Raw genomic sequence first — 18,317 nt, forward strand, 5'->3', positions numbered from 1 at the left:
CACCTTTCAGTATTATAGCAAATGCACTATCTGGAGCTGCTGCAGCTATTTCGCAACTCTGAGGGCAATAGCCAATACACTGAAAGCAGCAGAGCAGAAAGTTTAAAGAATGTTGATTCTTGATGCCATCATTAGGCAAATTAACCAACATTGAAACTGAAGTGGTTATCTCTGAACCTCTTACATGAGAGAAAAGGTTTCCTTATTGTTTTGACATTACCATTTATTTAGTGTAATCTATCTATTCTTACTGTATAGGCAGACTGTACCACCATGCTTTCGGACTCAAGAATAAAAAAAAATCCAACTGAGAGCGTCACCTTGCCTGAGGTTCACTAGTCAGAATGGGAATTAGCATTTTGTAGTGAACATGAAATGGAGTAATAGAGACTTCTTTTACACCCTCAAAGCAAGTCTGTAGGCTGATAGCTAGAATATTTGCATAAATAAGTGAACTGTTTCTCACTATGATCCCTCATGGGAGGTACATCACTTCCCAAAAGCCCACAGCCCTGCCTACCTAAGATAAAGATGGTGGTGACATAATAGCAGATGCCCTAACGTGTTGTCCACTTTTCCCCTAAGAACTGTCACACATATGCACCCTTCCTACCCCCAAGGACCTCTGGGATTCCTCCCAGGCTTTGGGCCCTGCTGTACCACTCAGCATTTCACAGAGTTGGCTGTCCCTCACCTCCACTTAGGTGTCAAGGAACACTGGACTGGATGCCACACATCACCACCAGAGTTTGATTTCAGGTCCTGTCAAATGGCTCCACGCCTACCTGCTAGCTCTGCAAATCTAATATGTCAGAGAAAAAAAGGAGTGGGAGGGAATCTCTAATGTGGCTCAAAGAGCATAGGCAGAAGCAAGTACTTAAGTTCTGCCATACAGAACCTGTACATTTTAAATATGTATTAAAAGCCTTAAAAATATGCATGTGTTTTGAACCAGCACCCTTACTTCTAGGGGAAGAAAATAAGTATGCAAAAGAGATTTACTGTGAGGCTTACAATAGCAAAAAATTGAGAAAAACCCAAATGTTCCTCGTGGGGGGTTAAATACATTATAGTACATCCTTACAATGGAATACTATGCAGCCATTAACAGCAATGAGGCAAAAGAGACATGAAACAGTGTTATAGTTTATAAGGTTTTAAAAGGAAGGAATAAAATAGGATATATGGTTTTATTTTCATTTTAAAAAATATGTATCTGTTTAAAGGCACAGAAAAAAGTTCAGAGGTATACTAACACCAAGGCATTAAAAGTGGTTATTTGGGGCATCAGAATTTTGGTTGATTTAAATTTCTTTTCTGCTTATTTTGTATTTTCATATGACATGAGGAATGTTAATATGCATAACATGTACTCCTCACAAAAAAAAACTTAGTAAAGCTAAAAAGAGAAAGCAGGGCCAGGTAGGCAAAATGTCTCTTTCAACACTGGCTGACCCTGGATATTATACTGGTAACAAGATGACAGACTCTGTGTTCTACCATATTTCTGCTGTGACAGCTGCATGGCATAAACAGGCAGAGATGCTCTACTTCCAGGATTCCTTGAATGTACTTAGAGTCTTCTTCCTAGTGGGTCTGACCACCTTCTTAGTCTGGGCTAAGAGCTGGCCAACATTCAGCAGCAGCAGGAACCCCAGGCAGACGATGGCCGGGATACAGGTGCTTAGTGACTCTTTTAGAGCTGCCAAGGTGAAGATAGCCCCTGGAATGGAAAGTGAGGTCCCTGAGGCTCCTAGGGAGAACCCAGGAGATCCAGGAGCTCAGGGCTCTCCAGTTTAGGCTGATCCACTCCAGCCCAAGCCCTCCCATTAAACACCCTCACCACTCCCAACGTGCATTACCAAAACTAGCTGCATTCATCTCTAGCCTCCTGGAGAAAGCAGGACCAGGAAATTAGAAGCCTCTTGAACAATAGCTGTGGCAACAGTTGCCCCTCTCAGAGGACAAGAAAGAAACAGAAATGACCCAGCAAAATAGGGCAGTGGCTAGAGTGGATAGATTTTGGGGAAAAAAATCTCCCTGATCCTTCTTTCTTTCCTCTTTCTTTTTTTCTTTCTTTTCTTTCTCTCTTTCTCTCTCTCTTTCTCTCTTTCTTTTTTAAGGCAGAGTTTTGCTCTGTCACCCAGGCTGGAGTGCAATAGCAAGATCTCCTACCAGCCTCCTGAGTAGCTGGGCTACTGGGTTCTGGGTACTGGCTTCAAGTGATTCTCCTGCCTCAGCCTCCTGAGTAGCTGGGATTACAGGCGCCCACCACCACGCCCGGCTAATGCTTGTATTTTTAGTAGAGATGGGGTTTCACCATGTTGGTCAGGCTGGTCTCGAACTCCTGACCTTGTGATCCGCCCACCTCGGCCTCCCAAAGTGCTGGGATTACAGGCGTGAGCCACCGTGTCTGGCCCCTTCTCCTTTCTTAATCCTACATCTACTAAGATTAAGATGGAGGGAAGGACTAGCCCAGCGGCTGTTGGTTGGAGGTACGGGAAAGATCTGAAAATGAGAGAAGCTCCAGAGATGGAAGCAAGCCTGGTAGTGGTGGCAGCAATGGTAACAGATGCCAGGGCATATAGAAGAGCCTGAAGATATCTGGCCTTTGAAGCAACAGCTGTCTACACCAAACTGCCAGACACATACATCAAATGGCAGCTGCTCCTCCATCCCCTCATCCCAGAAGTGGGTGTGTGGAGGAAGGAGCAGAGGCCCTGAGCTTGCAATACATCTTCACAAGGGAATACCATGCAGCCATTAGAATTGAGGAGGTAGAAGGTACACTTAACATGTGATAATGTTCTAGCATATTAAGTTTAAAAAAGTACCTGTGCTAGTTTGAAGACCATGGAAACTGTGGTAGAGCAGGAAGTGCTCTTGATCCCAGAGAAAAAAGAAGGGTGGCAACAGTAAGGGGGAACAGCCAGGTCTTTCCATCATCCTCCCCCAGAAAACCCCATTTTCTCAGGCCAGTTGGCCCCCTTACCCATCATGAGCAGAATCAAGAACAAGTTACTGATCTCTTGCAGCATCGGTGGGCCCGTGACCAGCAGCAACCCAGCCAGCAGTTCCAGAAAGCCCACAGCTATTTGGTAGTTCAGGGGATCTGGCTGGTAGCCAAATACCTTCAGTGGGAACACCTCAGCAAACTGCACGAACAGGGCGTTCTAGGGGTGGCAAGGAATGCCTGTCAGCCTCATGCTCACCAAGGATGAGCTCCCCAGATGCTCCATGGCATATCTATGCCTGTGCCCTCAACTCCCCAGAGAAAAGAACTACTACTCTAGGTCAGGTCCAGGCCTGAGGTCAGCCTGGAGGGGAGAGGGCTGCCCTGTGGCGCTGAGCTTTGGAATCAGGAAACAGGCTCCATGTTCCAAGTGGTACAGAGATTGACCAGACCTCCAAGTGGTATAGAGATACACTAGACCTCTCAAGAGATTACAACCCAGGCCAAATCCCAGGAGAAGGGGGCTGGGCTTGGCTCCCTAGTGCCAAGGCCTGGGGAATTCCACAGTTTACTTCTTTGTGCCTGCCCTGGTTTCTCTTAAGGCTGCAGTACAGGGAATATTTGGAGGTGGGGCGGAGTTAGGTGGGCTCAAAGTGACTCTTCTTGTCAAGGCAGGTCCACCCCTGAGCCAAATGGCAACTTCATCCTTACTTTCGGGGTTACTTTTTCCTGTTCCCACTCCTCAGCTCTACCTCCCCTCCTCAGCTCTGCTGGGCAGCAGCTCTAAGCTATCGTCTCTGGGGATGTATCCAGGCCTTGGAGAGAGATGCCAGCAGGGGTCTACAAGTCTAGCTCTTTTGAGGGACCTCGGAGATTGGTGAACAGGACATGAAAGCTTTCCCATGAGTCTGGAACTAGACAGAAGGCTGAAAGACGACTTCAGGGCTTCCCTCTCAGGCTTCCAGGAGAGGCTTCCCTTTCTGGGTTCCGAGTTAGGAGTGACTAGTTTGTGTCCTGCTTCCTGACTAGATGTGCAACCTTTAGCAGATATACTTGCCCTTCAGGGCGGGCTTCCTTCCCTGCAAAGCCAGGATTACTACACCCTAACGCCACGAACCTCCCGAAAACTGAAGCAAACGGCGAAAAAGGGGAAGACAGCGCGGAGTGAGCTCATTTTCCCGCTGCATCATCCTCCCCCAGGGTCCGGGGAGAGGGGAGGAGGGTCCTCCTAAGGCTCTAGGTTTGCCTGGGGCCACCAATGCTCAGCAGGAAGGGGAGGTTCTGTCCCCTTCCGTCTAGGGAAGATCCAGAGAACTCAAGGAACTCCCCAGGCAGGACCTGCGCCTCAGTCGAAAGCCAGGAGCTTTCCCCCATCTCCAGCTGAGCCTCGGAAGCCCAAAGGCAGCCTGCCGGGCCGGGGGCGAGGAGCGGCGGGGCGGAGCACACGCCTCCACGGGCCCGATCCCCGACCGCCCGCCCGCGCCGCTCACCATCCGCTCTGAAACTGGGGCCGAGATCTCCTCCGACAGCTTGGCCAACCCCACGAGCGCGAAGAAGCCGCCCAGCAGTACACGCAGCACCGACAGCAGAAGCTCCATGGCCGCGCTCCCCTCACCGTGGGTTGGCCCCGCCGAAAACCCGCCTCTGCCGCCGACTCATTTCCTCCCTCCCTGGGGCGGCCGGAAGACTCTCGCCTGAGCTACCATCCCCCGCCCTCCAGGGGGTCGCGAGGCTGCAGCACTGGTCCTACAGGTGGGGACACTTGAGGACCACTGGCTCGTAACTGACTAAACCGACACCTTTGGATTCAGGGAGTGTTTCCCAGCCAATACGGAGTGCTGGCAGACACGGATGGGTGTCTGGGTGCGGCTCAGCTACTATCAAAAGACCCCGGGACTTCGTTCCTGCCTGTGCCACAGTAGCTGTGGGATCTGAGCTGTCACCCGACCCCAAAGGGCCTCGGTATCTGCATCTGTATACGAGGATAACTCAGTTCTCCAGAGTTTGTAACAGGCCTTAGCACAGTGCCTGCACATGTAAGAGCTCAGAAAGTTATTTGTAAATTAGCAAATTAATTTATAAAATTATAATAAATCAAAAACCATTAATTATTAAATAAGTCTCTTTTCTATCTTTGCCTGAGGTATCTTTTCCCTCTAATTTATCTCAGCTGAGACTGAAATGTGAAAGCTGTTTGAAAATTCAGATACTTGCAGCCATGGATAGAGAGACTTTCACTGAACCAAGCCCTACAGTCCACTCCTGGCCCATTTGCTCTTACTTGGAAATCTGTCTAAAGCTGGGATGGGCAAACCATGGGCCAAATTTGCCCAGCTGTCTGATTTTTTTCCATGCTTCTCCCCTTCCCCGAAGCTAATAATGTTTGTTTACATTTTTTATGATAAAAACTTTTAAAAGAAGCTTGTGTGACATAGGAAAATTATATGAAATTCCTATTTCAGTGTTCACGAATAAGTTTTATTTAAGCAGCCACACTCATCTGCATATTGTCTATGGCTGCTTTTGCACTGCAACTGCAGAATTGAGTAGTTGTGACAGTATGGCCTGCAAAGCTGAAAATATTTACTATCTGGCTCTTTATTTAAAAAGTTTGCTAAGCCCTGGTATATTAGGCCAGAAAGCCCCCAAGCAGGGGTCTCAAACCCCCCTATTGCTTCCATTTATTGTTACCCAAGCTGCTTAGATCTTTTTCCAGCTGGGCATGGTGGCTCACACTTGTAATCCCAGCACTTTGGGAGGCCGAGGCAGGTGGATCACTTGAGGTCAGGAGTTCGAGACCAGCCTGACCAGCATGGTGAAACCCCATCTCTACTAAAAAAATACAACAGACAGGTGTAGTGGCACATGCCTGGTAACTCCAGCTACCCAGAAGGCCGAGGCAGGAGAATTGTTTGAACCCAGGAGGCAGAGGTTCCAGTGAGCCAAGATCACGCCATTGCACTCCAGCCTGGGCAACAAGAGCAAAACTCCATCTCAAAAAAAAAGAAAAAAAAAAAGATCTATCTTTTCCACCTACTCACAACCTTGCTGGGGTAAGTAGCTGGTTGGCTGGAAGACTGAAATGTTCCACTTGCTTCTAAAGGCCAAGCTGTTTCAACATTCAGGTTGTGCTGTTACATTATAAACTGGGCCTCTTATTACCTTCAGTCTTTGTCACTAATCCAAATTTAATGAAATAACTAAATTTTCTACCCTGGATTATAATTATACATAATTACTTACAAAAATCATAATTATTAAATTCCTCAACAAAAAGGGAAAAATTATTAAAACATTTAATCACTGAAAACACAAATCCACATTAGGAAATTATCTTTTAGGATACTTATACAAAACTTAACACAAGATTATTGACTTCACTATTAAGCAATGTGCATATTGCTACTCTTTTTCCTTCACTAATTTTTCCATCCTTGGAATTAAAGATGTGACTGCAAGTCTTAGGGCAGGGCCAGAAACCAACAGATTTCTTTGTTTTGACTCAGTCAAAGCTGAAAAGGCAGCATCACATAAATAAACAGTTGAAAAGGGTAATAAAAATTTCATTGCCCTTTCATGGAGTTCTGGGTAACTTGTCTTTGCATTTATCCAAAACTGAGTTACAGACACTGATTTAAATACTGATTGTAATCCTAAATCTGAAGATAGCTGTGTTAGCTTTTCTTCTTCGAAGTCGGTGAGATTATTATTTTGGTGATTCATAAAAGGGTTAATTATCCACAAATTTCCTGAACGCAAGTCTTGTTCTGGTGGAAAACAGTCACTGAACACTTGAGAAAGTCCTTCCAGGTGCTCAAAAATAATCCTTGTGATCTCTGTCATATTTAAGCCTGATGAATTTGAGAATTCAGAAAATGAAGGGAACATGTCATAATCATTCTCTTGCGTGCGCTTCAACCACATTTTTAACTTTCTCTTAAATACATCAATTTTTTTACACAAATTGAAGAAAGTAGTCAAAGTTCCTTGGAGACTTAAATTTAATTCATTTATAAGTGAAAATATATCTGATAAGTAGGCCAGCTTTGCAACCCATTCCTCATCATGGAAATACTTGGCCAAATCTGAATGCTTTTGACTTAAAAATATTTCAATCTCATGTCGTAATTCAAATAATCTTTTTAACATTCTCCCTCTTGATATCCAACGTACTTCAGCATGAAGCGGTAAACTCACATGCTCAGATCCCATCTCTTCACACAAAATTGTTAACATACGTGAATTCAATGCATTGCTCTTTATAAAACTTAGAATTTGTGCTGACTGCAAAAGAATTTTATGTAAACATGGAGACAACTTTTCTGCCACTAAACGTTCACGGTGAATAAAACAATGTGTAAATGCCACTGTACTCATGGCAACTTCTTGAATTTTTGCTTTTAAACCAGAATACCTGCCAGTCATGCTTGCAGCCCCATCGGTACAGAGACCAACACAATGTTTCCAATTCAGAGATTTACTATCAATATATTTATTTATTAGTTCAAATATTTCAAAACCAGTTATTTGAGTAGGCATTTCAATGCAAAATAATAATTCTTCTTTTACATCACGACAATCATAATCAATGAAACGAATATAGCACAAAAGAAGTGTGATATCTGAGATTTCTGATGACTCATCTATCTGTAGGGCAAACCACTTTGACTCTCTGATCTTTTGAATCAGCTGGTCTTCAATGTCTGCAGATAGTTCCTCAATCCTGTGTTGAATTGTAACGTTAGAAAGTGGGATAGTTTTCATTTTGTCTCCAGCACTTGAACCCAAAACTTCTGAACACATTTCTACTAAATATGGTTTAATTAATTCTTCAGCAATGGAGAATGGCTTCTTGCTTGCAGCAGTTTGGAAAGCAATTAAATAAGAAGCTTTCACAAGTGACTTTTCAACTAGTAAACACTTTTTTAAAGAACTATTTTGACATTCCATTTCCAGAGATTTTTGTTCAAAAAAATCTACTGGTTTGTTTTCTAATTCTGCATGTTTTGTCTTCAAATGATGAGAAAGATTTGCTGGCTTCATGTTTTCACTGGATAAGATCTCTCCACAAATGACACACTGTGGCCTTGGTGAACTTTCTTTTGATCCAGGACAGATAATAAAACCAACTTTTAGATATTCTGTATCGTAAGTCTGGAAAAAACCTAATCTTTTTTTCTTTGAAGGTGGAGAATCAAGTTCTGCATCATTTTTTTCATTAGGCATAGGTAAATCTGAATGAAATATTTGAATCACTGTTATTTTCAAGAACAAATAAGCAATGTTCTTTATGTATCTCCCCACACATTTAAAATTCATATTTGGTTACTATTTCTATTTATCAAAAGAATGCACTGATAAAAGTTTAAGCACAAATCATAATATTTCCAGTGATGCCACTGACAACTGAATTTCTCCTTTGCCCAAAGCTTGATCACTAGCTATAATAAAACTGTAGGATGTGATACATGTACAAGTAATCCCAAGCACCCACTAGGTTATTGAAATTAGGGCTGAAGACCACAGTACACATCAAATTAACAATAAACTTTTTGGCTGAGCAGGGTGGCTCACACCTATAATCCCAGCACTTTGGGATGCCAAGGTGGGTGGATCACTTGAGCCCCGGTGTTAGAGACCAGTCTGGGCAACATGGCAAAACTCCATCTCTACAAAAAAAAAAAAAAAAAAAAAATTGGCTGGGTGCAGTGGCACACGTCTATAGTCCCAGCTACTTGGGTAGCTAAAGCAAGAGGATCACCTGAGCCCAGGAGGTTGAGGCCACAGGGAGCCAGGATCACACCACTGCACTCTTGAGACTGTGTCTCAAGAAACAAAAAAAAAAAAGAAGAAATTTTGTATTGGTGAGTGACACTGGTATCGAAAAAAATTTTTAAAGAAAAAGAAAAAAAAGACCAGGCATGGGGCTCACACCTGTACTCCCAGCACTCTGGGAGGCCAAGGTGGGCAGATCACTTGTGATCAGGAGTTCGAGACCAGCAAGGCCAACATGGTGAAACCCCCTCTCTACTAAAAACACAAAATTAGCCAGGCGTGGTGGTATGTGCCTATAATCCCAACCACTTGAGAGGCTGAGACAGGAGAATTGCTTGAACCCAGGAGGCGGAGGTTGCAGTGTGCTGAGATCACGCCATTGCACTCCAGCCTGGGAGACAAGAGCGAAACTCCATCTCAAAAAAGAGAAAGAGAAGGAAGAAAAAGAGAAAGAAAAATAATGTTTTACTTTGAAACAATCCAGAAAAAAAAAAAATTGCAAAAAGTTAACATTTCATTTATCTAGATGAAGAGTATACTAGTGTTGACTGTACTGTATACTCAACCTTTCTGAATTTTGATACTCAGTGTCAGTGAGGTTGTAGAGAAATGGATCCTCCTGAACACCGCTGGTTGGAGCATACATTGATGTAACTTTTCAGGAGGGCAATTTAGGCAACAGGTATCAAAAGCTTTAAGAATAGATAATAGGCCAGGCACAGTGGCTCATGCTTGTAATCCCAGCACTTTGGGAGGCTGAGGCAGGCGGATCATGAGGTCAGGAGTTCAAGACCAGCGTGGCCAACACAGTGAAACCTGTCTCTAAAAATACAAAAAAAATTAGCTGGCCGTGGTCACGGGTGCCTGTAATCCCATCTACTTGGGAGGCTTGAGGCAGGAGAATCGCTTGAACCCAGGAGGTGGAGGCTGCAGTGAGCCGAGATCGCACCACTGCGCTACAGCCTGAGCGACAGAGATAGACTCTGTCTCAAAAAAAAAAAAAATTGATGATAGTCTTTGAATCAATAATTCCACTGACTAGGATTTATCCTAAGGACATAATTAGGCAAGTGGACAAGATCCATTAACCTAGCTTAACCCAACATTGCTTATAATATCTAAATTTCCAATTTTACGGAGTTGGTTACATTATATACACTGAATTCTATTTTTAGAATCTCATACCCAGGTAACAAATCTGCACATGTACCCCCTGAATAAAATAAAATAAAATAAAATAAAATAAAATAATAAAAATTGGAAAAAAAGAATCTCAATGTATATTTAAATTTACATTGATGTGGAATAATGTTTCCAATGCAATGTCAAATGAAAAAATAATTTCGATTGTTAGAAAACAATTCAATATTTATTCTTTTTTTTTTTTTTTTTTTTTTTTTTTTTTTTTTTTTTTTTTTTGAGACGGAGTCTCACTCTGTCCCCAGGCTGGAGTGCAGTGGCCGGATCTCAGCTCACTGCAAGCTCCGCCTCCCGGGTTCATGCCATTCTCCTGCCTCAGCCTCCGGAGTAGCTGGGACTACAGGCGCCCGCCACCTCGCCCGGCTAGTTTTTTTTTGTATTTTTAGTAGAGACGGGGTTTCACCGTGTTAGCCAGGATGGTCTCGATCTCCTGACCTCGTGATCCGCCCGTCTCGGCCTCCCAAAGTGCTGGGATTACAGGCTTGAGCCACCGCGCCCGGCAATATTTATTCTTTTAAAAAAGATGGAGTTTCACTCTTGTTGCCCAGGTTGGAGCACAATGGCGCGATCTTGGCTCACAGCAACCTCCACCTCCTAGGTTCAAGCGATTCTCCTGCCTCAGCCTCCTGAGTAGCTGGGATTATAGTCATATGCCATCACGCCCAGCTAATTTTGTATTTTTAGTAGAGATAGGGTTTCACCATGTTGGTTAGGCTAGTCTCAAACTCCTGACCTCAGGTGATCTGCCCATGTTGGCCTCCCAAAGTGCTGAGACTATATGCATGAGCCACCGCGTCCGACCGACAATTCAATATTTAATCTAAAACTCAAAACATAAGCACGCGCGTGCACACACACACAGATGCCCACAGATCCTTCAGTACTCTCCATGTGTGAATGTTTTTTAATATAAATTCAAGTACAAAGAATATATTGTTTTAATAGGAATATAAATTTCCTGAGGAAGGAAAACAGGATTCTCCTTGACTTCTACCAAAATAAAGGTACGCTACATAAAAACTTACTACTTGTTGACAGACTAAGCTTTTAAATACAGCATATTCTATGAAGTAAAATTATTATTAAAAACAAAAATCAGGCCGGGGGCAGTGGCTCATGCCTGTAATCCCAGCACTTTGGGAGACCGAGGCAGGCAGATCACCTGAGGTCAGGAGTTCAAAACCAGCCTGGTCAAAGTGGTGAAACCCCATCTCTACTAAAAATACAAAAATTAGCCAGCTGTGGCGGCAGGCACCTGTAATCCCAGCTGCTCAGGAGGCTGAGGCAGGAGAATCACTTGAACCCAGAAGTTACAGGGAGCCAAGATCGTGCTATTACACTCTAGCTTGGGCGACAAGAGTGAAACTCCATCTCAAAAAAAAAAAAAAAAAATCAATGCTTTAGGCACAGTAGACTATTAAAGCAATTGAAAATCTAAGGGTAGTTGGATTAAAAGTAATACTTTACAACTTTTTCAAATATAAGCTCAAACAATTTTCACGGTCACCAATACCTCAGATAAATTAGTTGTACTGTCAGCAACTGACAATTGAATTTGCAGTATTTAAAAAAAAAAAACAGGTTAAATCATTAATGCTTTCAACTAAAACTATATGTTAGTAATTATAATAGCTTGTTATAATAGCTGGTTATTAGTGTTAATAATTATGAAAGCAATAAATTAAGTATTCAAAGTATGTGAGCCAAGAAAAGGAATGTTTTCACATTTAAGAATCTGTCAATTATTTTCTTTTCCTTTTTTAAAAAACAAAAACAAGCCAGAAAACAAGCTTTGTACATGGGAACACACAAGGATACATACCTGTCTGACATTCTTTGTGCTGTGTATGTGGTTTGCAAGAAGTGGCCTTGGTCTGTGAGACGGGTTTGCATGATATGCCTTTGTTCTTTAAAAGCCTGGAAGGCTGGGAAGACTGGGAAGATGGAAATTTCATGGCATCTGCCTGTGTACTTTCCTAGTTAAAAGCAAATTCAGAAACCGCAGAAAGATTTTTTTTAGTATCTTATCACTGACTATAATTGCTACCAACTGAAAGTTGATATACATCAGGAGAAATACAATTCCTCTCAAAGAGTGGTTGCAATAAAAAAGTCACCTTGGAAAATACACACAGATTCCTACTTCTCCCAATCAGCATTAGTTTAATTTACTGATTTTAAAAAATATTTATAAACTATAAATATAAAATTTATAAATATAATATATATTTTTAAAATAAGTATGATCAAAACAATGAAAACAATTGTTAATCTTGCTGATTAGGATAACTGGCTACTCAGAAAAATTAGATCCAACCTCAGACCATACACAAAAATATATTCCACATCAATTAAAGATCTCAGAAAAAAAAAAAAAAACCCAAAACTAAAGTCACTAGAGAACTTTCAAATAATCAGATCACAAAGTATAACCAGATCACAAAGTCTTCTTTTCTTTTTTTGTTTTTTGTTTTTTGAGACAGAGTCTCACTCTGTCACCCAGGCTGGAGTACAGTGGCACAATCTCGGCTCACTGCAACCTTCGCCTCCCAGGTTCAAGCGATTCTTGTGCCTCAGCCTCCTGAGTAGCTGGGACCACAGGTGTGCGCCACCACGCCCGGCTAATTTTTTGTATTTTTAGTAGAGAAAGTGTTTCACTATGTTGGCCAGGCTGGTCTCGAACTCCTGACCTCGTGATCTACCCACCTCGGCCTCCCAAAGTGCTAGGATTACAGGCATGAGCCAGCGTGCCCGGCCGGGATCACAAAGTATTCTTTTTTTTTTTTTTTTTTTTTTTTTTTTGAGACGGAGTCTCGCTCCGTCACCCAGGCTGGAGTGCAGTGGCCGGACGCAGCTCACTGCAAGCTCCGCCTCCCGGGTTCACGCCATTCTCCTGCCTCAGCATCCCGAGTAGCTGGGACCACAGGCGCCCGCCACCTCGCCCGGCTAGTTTTTTGTATTTTTTAGTAGAGACGGAGTTTCACCGTGTTAGCCAGGATGGTCTCGATCTCCTGACCTCGTGATCCGCCCGTCTCGGCCTCCCAAAGTGCTGGGATTACAGGCTTGAGCCACCGCGCCCGGCCAAGTATTCTTAAATAAAACACGAAAGAGTCAAAGTAGAAAGTTGATACATTTGAGTACCTCAAAATTTAAAACTGCTCAGATGATCCAGGATAATCTCCCTATTTTAAGGTTAGCTGATTAGTAACCCTAATGCCATTTGCTACCTTAATTCATCTTTGCCATGTAATGTAATATATTCACAGATTCTGTGGACAAGGACATGGACATCTTTGGGGGGGCTACTATTCTGCCTATCATAATAAAGCTCTTAAAAAGTAAATTTTTTTAATCAAAAATAAAAACTTCTGTAAACAAAGGTCTTTATAAAACAAAGTTACAGGACAAACAACAGAGTGGAGGAATGTACTTAAAACATGTATATTCACTCAGTATTTATTTCCTGAATGTTTACTACAAGCCAGGCACTGTTCTAAGCCCTGGAGATACAGCAGAAAACAAGACAAAGTTCTGCTCTTATAAGCCTTACATTCTAGAGGAAGGCACAAACAATAAACAAGTAAAACAAATAATATATAATGCTAGGTAGTGATAAGTGCAATGAAGAAAATAAAGCAGCGTACAGGAATGGAGAGTGATGGCATGGAGGAGGGGCAATTTCAAAGTAAACATCTGAGCAGAGACCTTCTGAATTATTCAAAAGAGTAAGCCATGCAAAGGCCTAAGGTCAGGAGAGTTCAGGCAGGAAGACTATAGGTGCAAAAACCCTGAAGTGGGAAAAAGCTTGGCATGCTTTAGAAACATCAACAAGAACAAGGCTGAAAGACAGTAAGCAACGGGAGAATGATACATTTGGAGAAGTAGGCAGAAACTAAATTGTATAGGATCTGGAAGGTCTCAGTCAAAAACAAAATTAGGATTGTATTTTAAATTTGATGGGAAGCCATTGGAGATTATATTTAAATTTACTTTAAACAAAAGTAATACATGAACTCAGTGCAAAATTCAAAAGGTATGGAAGTACTGCGTTGGTGCAAAAATAACTGTCGTTTTTGCAATTAAAGTAATATATACATGAATCACTACCATCTACCCAGACTCAACCTTGAACACAACTACTGTTCCCAGTTTCTTATACAGTTGTTCCCCCTTATCTGCTGGGAATATGTTCCAAGACCCCCAGTGGTAGCCTGAAACCATGGATCATACCGAACCCTATATATATACACACATATGTATATATGTGTATATATGTATATGGATATATTATGGATATATATGGATATATTATGGATATATGTATATATCCATATATAGGCATAGTATATATGTATATACTGTATATGTATACATAAATACACACACAGATATGTATGTGTGTATATATATAATTCCAGGTAGTGATAAGTGCTAAGTGTGATATATATACACATATATATGTATATAGGGTTTGGTATGATCCATGGTTTCAGGCAACCACTATGTTGCCTGAAATATGTATACAGGGTTGTATATACACATACAATATGTATATTGTAATTATAATTATAATATATATAATATAATTATAATATATACTGTAATAAAAGTTACATGAATGTACTCTCTCTCAAAATATCTTAATGTGCTGTACTCATCCTTCTTGTAACCTGATAACTGAGATGGCTACTGACTAGTGATGGGTAGTATACACAGTGTGGATATGCTAGACAAAGAGATGATTTACATCCCAGGTAGAATGGCATGATATTTCATCGTGCTACTCAGAATGGCACACAATTTAAAACTTATGAATTGTTTATTTCTGGAATTTTCCATTTAATATTTTCAAGCCACAGATAAGCGGTACTACTATATATCCTTCTAGAGATGGTCTATGTAATCAAACAAAGTTGCTTCTGACTACAAAGTGTAGCCTATTATTATCAAGATTCAGAACCTTGCTCTTGTCACTTAGCAAACTATCTTGGAGGTCCATTTACACAACATTGTATAAAGCTGCCTAATAACAGCTTGCATAGTATTCCATTATTAAATGTACCAAAAGTAATCTGAAGAATCCCTGATGAACATATCTAGGATGTTACAAATCTTTTACTGTTATAAACAATGCTACAATGAGTATGTTTAGACCTAAATTAATTCTACATGTGCCAGTTTATCTACAGAATAAAGTCTTAAAAGTGTTGTTGGTGGGTCCCAAATACACAATGTTAATTCTGATGGTACTGCCACATTGCTCTCCATAGACCTTATATCAAATTATGTGACCATTCTCAACAGATGTGGGCCTTTCCCAGTATCCTAGTCAATACAGTATTACCAAAACATTTTGTTATTTCTCAGTAAGTGAAAAATTATTTTACTTTAGTGTAGTTAGGTATTTTTCACATGTAAGCATTATTTGTAGTCCCTCTTCTGTGAACTCTCAATTCATATTCATTATCATTTTCCCTTATCTTTTCAAAAAAAATTCTATGCATGTTTAACAGATGTGCCAAAAAATTCAAAGATTCAAATAATACACAATGAAAAAATAATTTTCCCTTTTAAAATTCTCCCCTAGTGATTCAATTATCCTTAGAGGCAACCACTATTACCCATTTATTAGTTGTCTTCCAGGGATAGTCTACACATATATATAAGTGTGTGTGTGTGTGTAGCACAAATGGCACCATGTTACACAATCTTGTGTCTTTTTTCACTTATGATATTTGAGACTGCTCTATGTATGCATATACTGAGCTGCCACATTCTTTTTTAACAACTGTGTAATATTCCATTGTTAGGGATATATACCTTGTTCAGTTTTAACTATAGCCTCAACAAGGCCACTATGTATGCCTGCACAGCAACTCCACGTGCCAGGCCATATAAATAGGTGTGAAATTCAAAAAGGGTACATTTCAGACCCTGCCCACGTAGAGCTATTTTTTTCTAATTCACACAATAACTCAAGAGTGAATACACCACGGCCCTGACCACTAGTGAAATAATTAGGTTGCTTTTAAGCTTCTGCTACTACAAACAATGCTATGATTAAAATCCTTGTACATGCTTCATTTCATAAATGTACAAAATGTATCTGAAAGATAAATTCCTAAAAATGGAGTTCCTGGGTAAATGGTAGTTAAAATTTTAATAGGTTCTACTAAATTGCCCTCTGCAGCACTTTTATCAATTTACACTCCTATTGGCAATAAGAATACCTTAGCAGTGTTACCCATCATTTTTCTTTGCCAATCTGATTAAACCATAGTTCTAACCAGCATTTCTCTCGTTTTGAAGTTAAGTATCTTTGCATATGTTACTTTTGCCCATTTTCCTACCTGCATTTAAAATGATTCACAGAAGCTCCTTGGGGATTTTTTGTTTTTGTTTTTGTTTTTTGAGACAGTCTCGCTCTGTCACCCAGACGCAAGTGCAGTGGCGTGATCTCAGCTCACTGCAACCTCCGCATCCCGGGATCAAGCAATTACCCGTGCCTTAGCCACCTGAGTAGCTGGGATTACAGGCATGTGCCAAGACACCCAACTAATTTTTGTATTTTTAGAAGAGACAGGGTTTCGCCATGTTGGCCAGGCTGGTCTTGAACTCCTGCCCTTAGGAGATTTGCCCACCTCGGCCTCCCAAAGTGTTGGGATTACAGGCATGAGCCACCGCACCCGGCCCATAGAAGCTCTTTACTATTTAAAAAAACTAGATTTTTGCAACATGAGTTGTATGTAACCTTTTCATTTTGTCATTTGTCTTTTGATTTTGAAATATGGTTGAATTTCCCCATTGATTCTTTTATGGCTTCTGGGTTTTGTGACATATTTAGAAAGACTTCTACACTGTTAAAATTTTTTCCTATATTTTTCTGACTACATACTTACAATTTCTTAGGTATTTCTCCATCTGAACTTTATTTTTTTGTGAAATACAAATCTAAATTTTCTTCCATGTGTCTACTCAGTTGTCACAGCATTATTTATTAAATAATCCATATTTTTCCTGTTGATCTGAAATGTCACCTCTATCATTACTAAATTCCCATATATTAAATATATGTTTGGGCCAGGTGCTGTGGCTCATGCCTGTAATCCCAGCACTTTGGGAGGCCGAGGTGGGTGAATCACGAGGTCAGGAGTTCAAGACTAGCGTGGCAAAGATGGTGAAACCCTGTCTCTACTAAAAATACAAAAATTAGCCAGGCATGGTGGCACGCACCTGTAATCCCAGCTACTAGGGAGGCTGAGGCAGAGAATTGCTTGAACCTGGGAGGCGGAGGTTGAAGTGAGCTGAGATCGCATGACTGCACTCCAGTCTGGGCGACAGGGCGAGACTCTGTCTCAAAAAAAAAAAAATGTTTGGGCCTATTTCTGGGTTTCTCTTCTACTGGGTTGTCTGTCTGTTCATGCACCAGTACCAACTGTTTTAACTACGTAGCTTTATATCTGTAGTTTTCCCATAATTTCAATATGTGGAAACTAGCTCTTTGCCTTCTTTATTCTTTTCAGAATTTCACTGAAGGTTTTTGAGCAGAGGAATGACATGATCTGATTTGGGTTTTTAAAAGACCATTCTGGTAACAGTGTAGAGAAAAAACTGCGAAGGACAAAAATGGAAGCAGGAAGACAGATAGGTCACTGCAATAATCCAAAAGAATGATGATGCTCAGACTAAAGAGGTGGTAATGGAGGTGGTAAGAAGTAGGGATCACTGAAGAGAAGTCTGGGGGGATAAAAGGGTTCTGTTTTAGATATACTATTTGAGATGGTTGTTAATCATCTAAGTGTAAATGTCAAGTCGGCAGCTGGATACATGAATCTGGAGCTCAAAGGTCAGGGTAAGAGAAATAAATCTAAATACATCTAGAAGGAATCAACCACCATCTAGGTGGTATTTAAAACCAAAGGACTGGGCCAAGAGAAATGGCTCACATCTGTATCCTAGCACTTTGGGAGGCTGAGGTGGGAGGATGGCTTGAGTCCAGAAGTTTGAGACCAGCCTGGGCAACATAGCGAGACCTCATCTCTACTAAAAATGTACAAAAGTTAACCAGGCATGGTGGCATGCCGCTGTGGTCCCAACTACCAGAAGGCTGAGGTGGGAGGGTCTCAATCCCAGAAGGTGGAGGTTGCAGTGAGCTGAGATCATGCTACTGCACTCAAGACCCTGTCTCAATCAATCAATCGATCAATAAAACCACAGGACTGCATGAGTTCACTAAAAGTAATGTAGACTGAGAAAAGGGCCAAGTATGATGTTCTGGAAGTTGAATGAAGAAAGTATTTCAAAAAAGGAAGACAGAGTAACTGTTAAATACAGTAAATTGACTACCAGATTTGGCAAAATAAAGACTGATAGCATATTGACAAGAACA

The 18,317-nt window shown here is 41.3% G+C and overlaps 2 protein-coding genes across 2 annotated transcripts in view; both read right to left on the reverse strand.

Annotated features, from left to right (window-relative positions):
• Positions 1-1,133: 1,133 nt before the first annotated feature.
• Positions 1,134-5,361, reverse strand: TMEM35B (transmembrane protein 35B). The gene is made up of 3 exons (XM_010385162.2): positions 4,444-5,361; positions 2,993-3,173; positions 1,134-1,723 (listed from the first exon to the last, which is right to left on the reverse strand). The coding sequence occupies exons 1-3, from the start codon at positions 4,549-4,551 to the stop codon at positions 1,548-1,550; spliced, it is 465 nt and encodes a 154-aa protein (XP_010383464.1). The 5' UTR covers positions 4,552-5,361; the 3' UTR covers positions 1,134-1,547.
• Positions 5,362-6,231: 870 nt separating this feature from the next.
• ZMYM6 (zinc finger MYM-type containing 6) overlaps positions 6,232-18,317 on the reverse strand; it is a 46,474-nt gene continuing 34,388 nt past the window's right edge. The window contains 2 exon segments of the mRNA XM_030943026.1: positions 6,232-8,187; positions 11,751-11,904. Coding sequence (XP_030798886.1) covers positions 6,356-8,187; positions 11,751-11,904 — 1,986 coding nt within the window. The 3' untranslated portion in view covers positions 6,232-6,355.

The sequence above is a fragment of the Rhinopithecus roxellana genome, chromosome 12, assembly GCF_007565055.1.
Source record: "Rhinopithecus roxellana isolate Shanxi Qingling chromosome 12, ASM756505v1, whole genome shotgun sequence".
NCBI classification, from domain to species: domain Eukaryota; kingdom Metazoa; phylum Chordata; class Mammalia; order Primates; family Cercopithecidae; genus Rhinopithecus; species Rhinopithecus roxellana.

Bases quoted from the DNA above. Each gene is read 5' to 3' on its own strand.
- TMEM35B (XM_010385162.2), bottom strand. From the start codon at position 4,551: ATGGAGCTTCTGCTGTCGGTGCTGCGTGTACTGCTGGGCGGCTTCTTC. The intron at 3,174-4,443 runs GTGAGCGGCGCG...TGCCACCCCTAG, and splicing joins CCCCAGTTTCAGAGCGGATG to AACGCCCTGTTCGTGCAGTT. The intron at 1,724-2,992 runs GTAAGGGGGCCA...TTTCCATTCCAG, and splicing joins CTTGATTCTGCTCATGATGG to GGGCTATCTTCACCTTGGCA.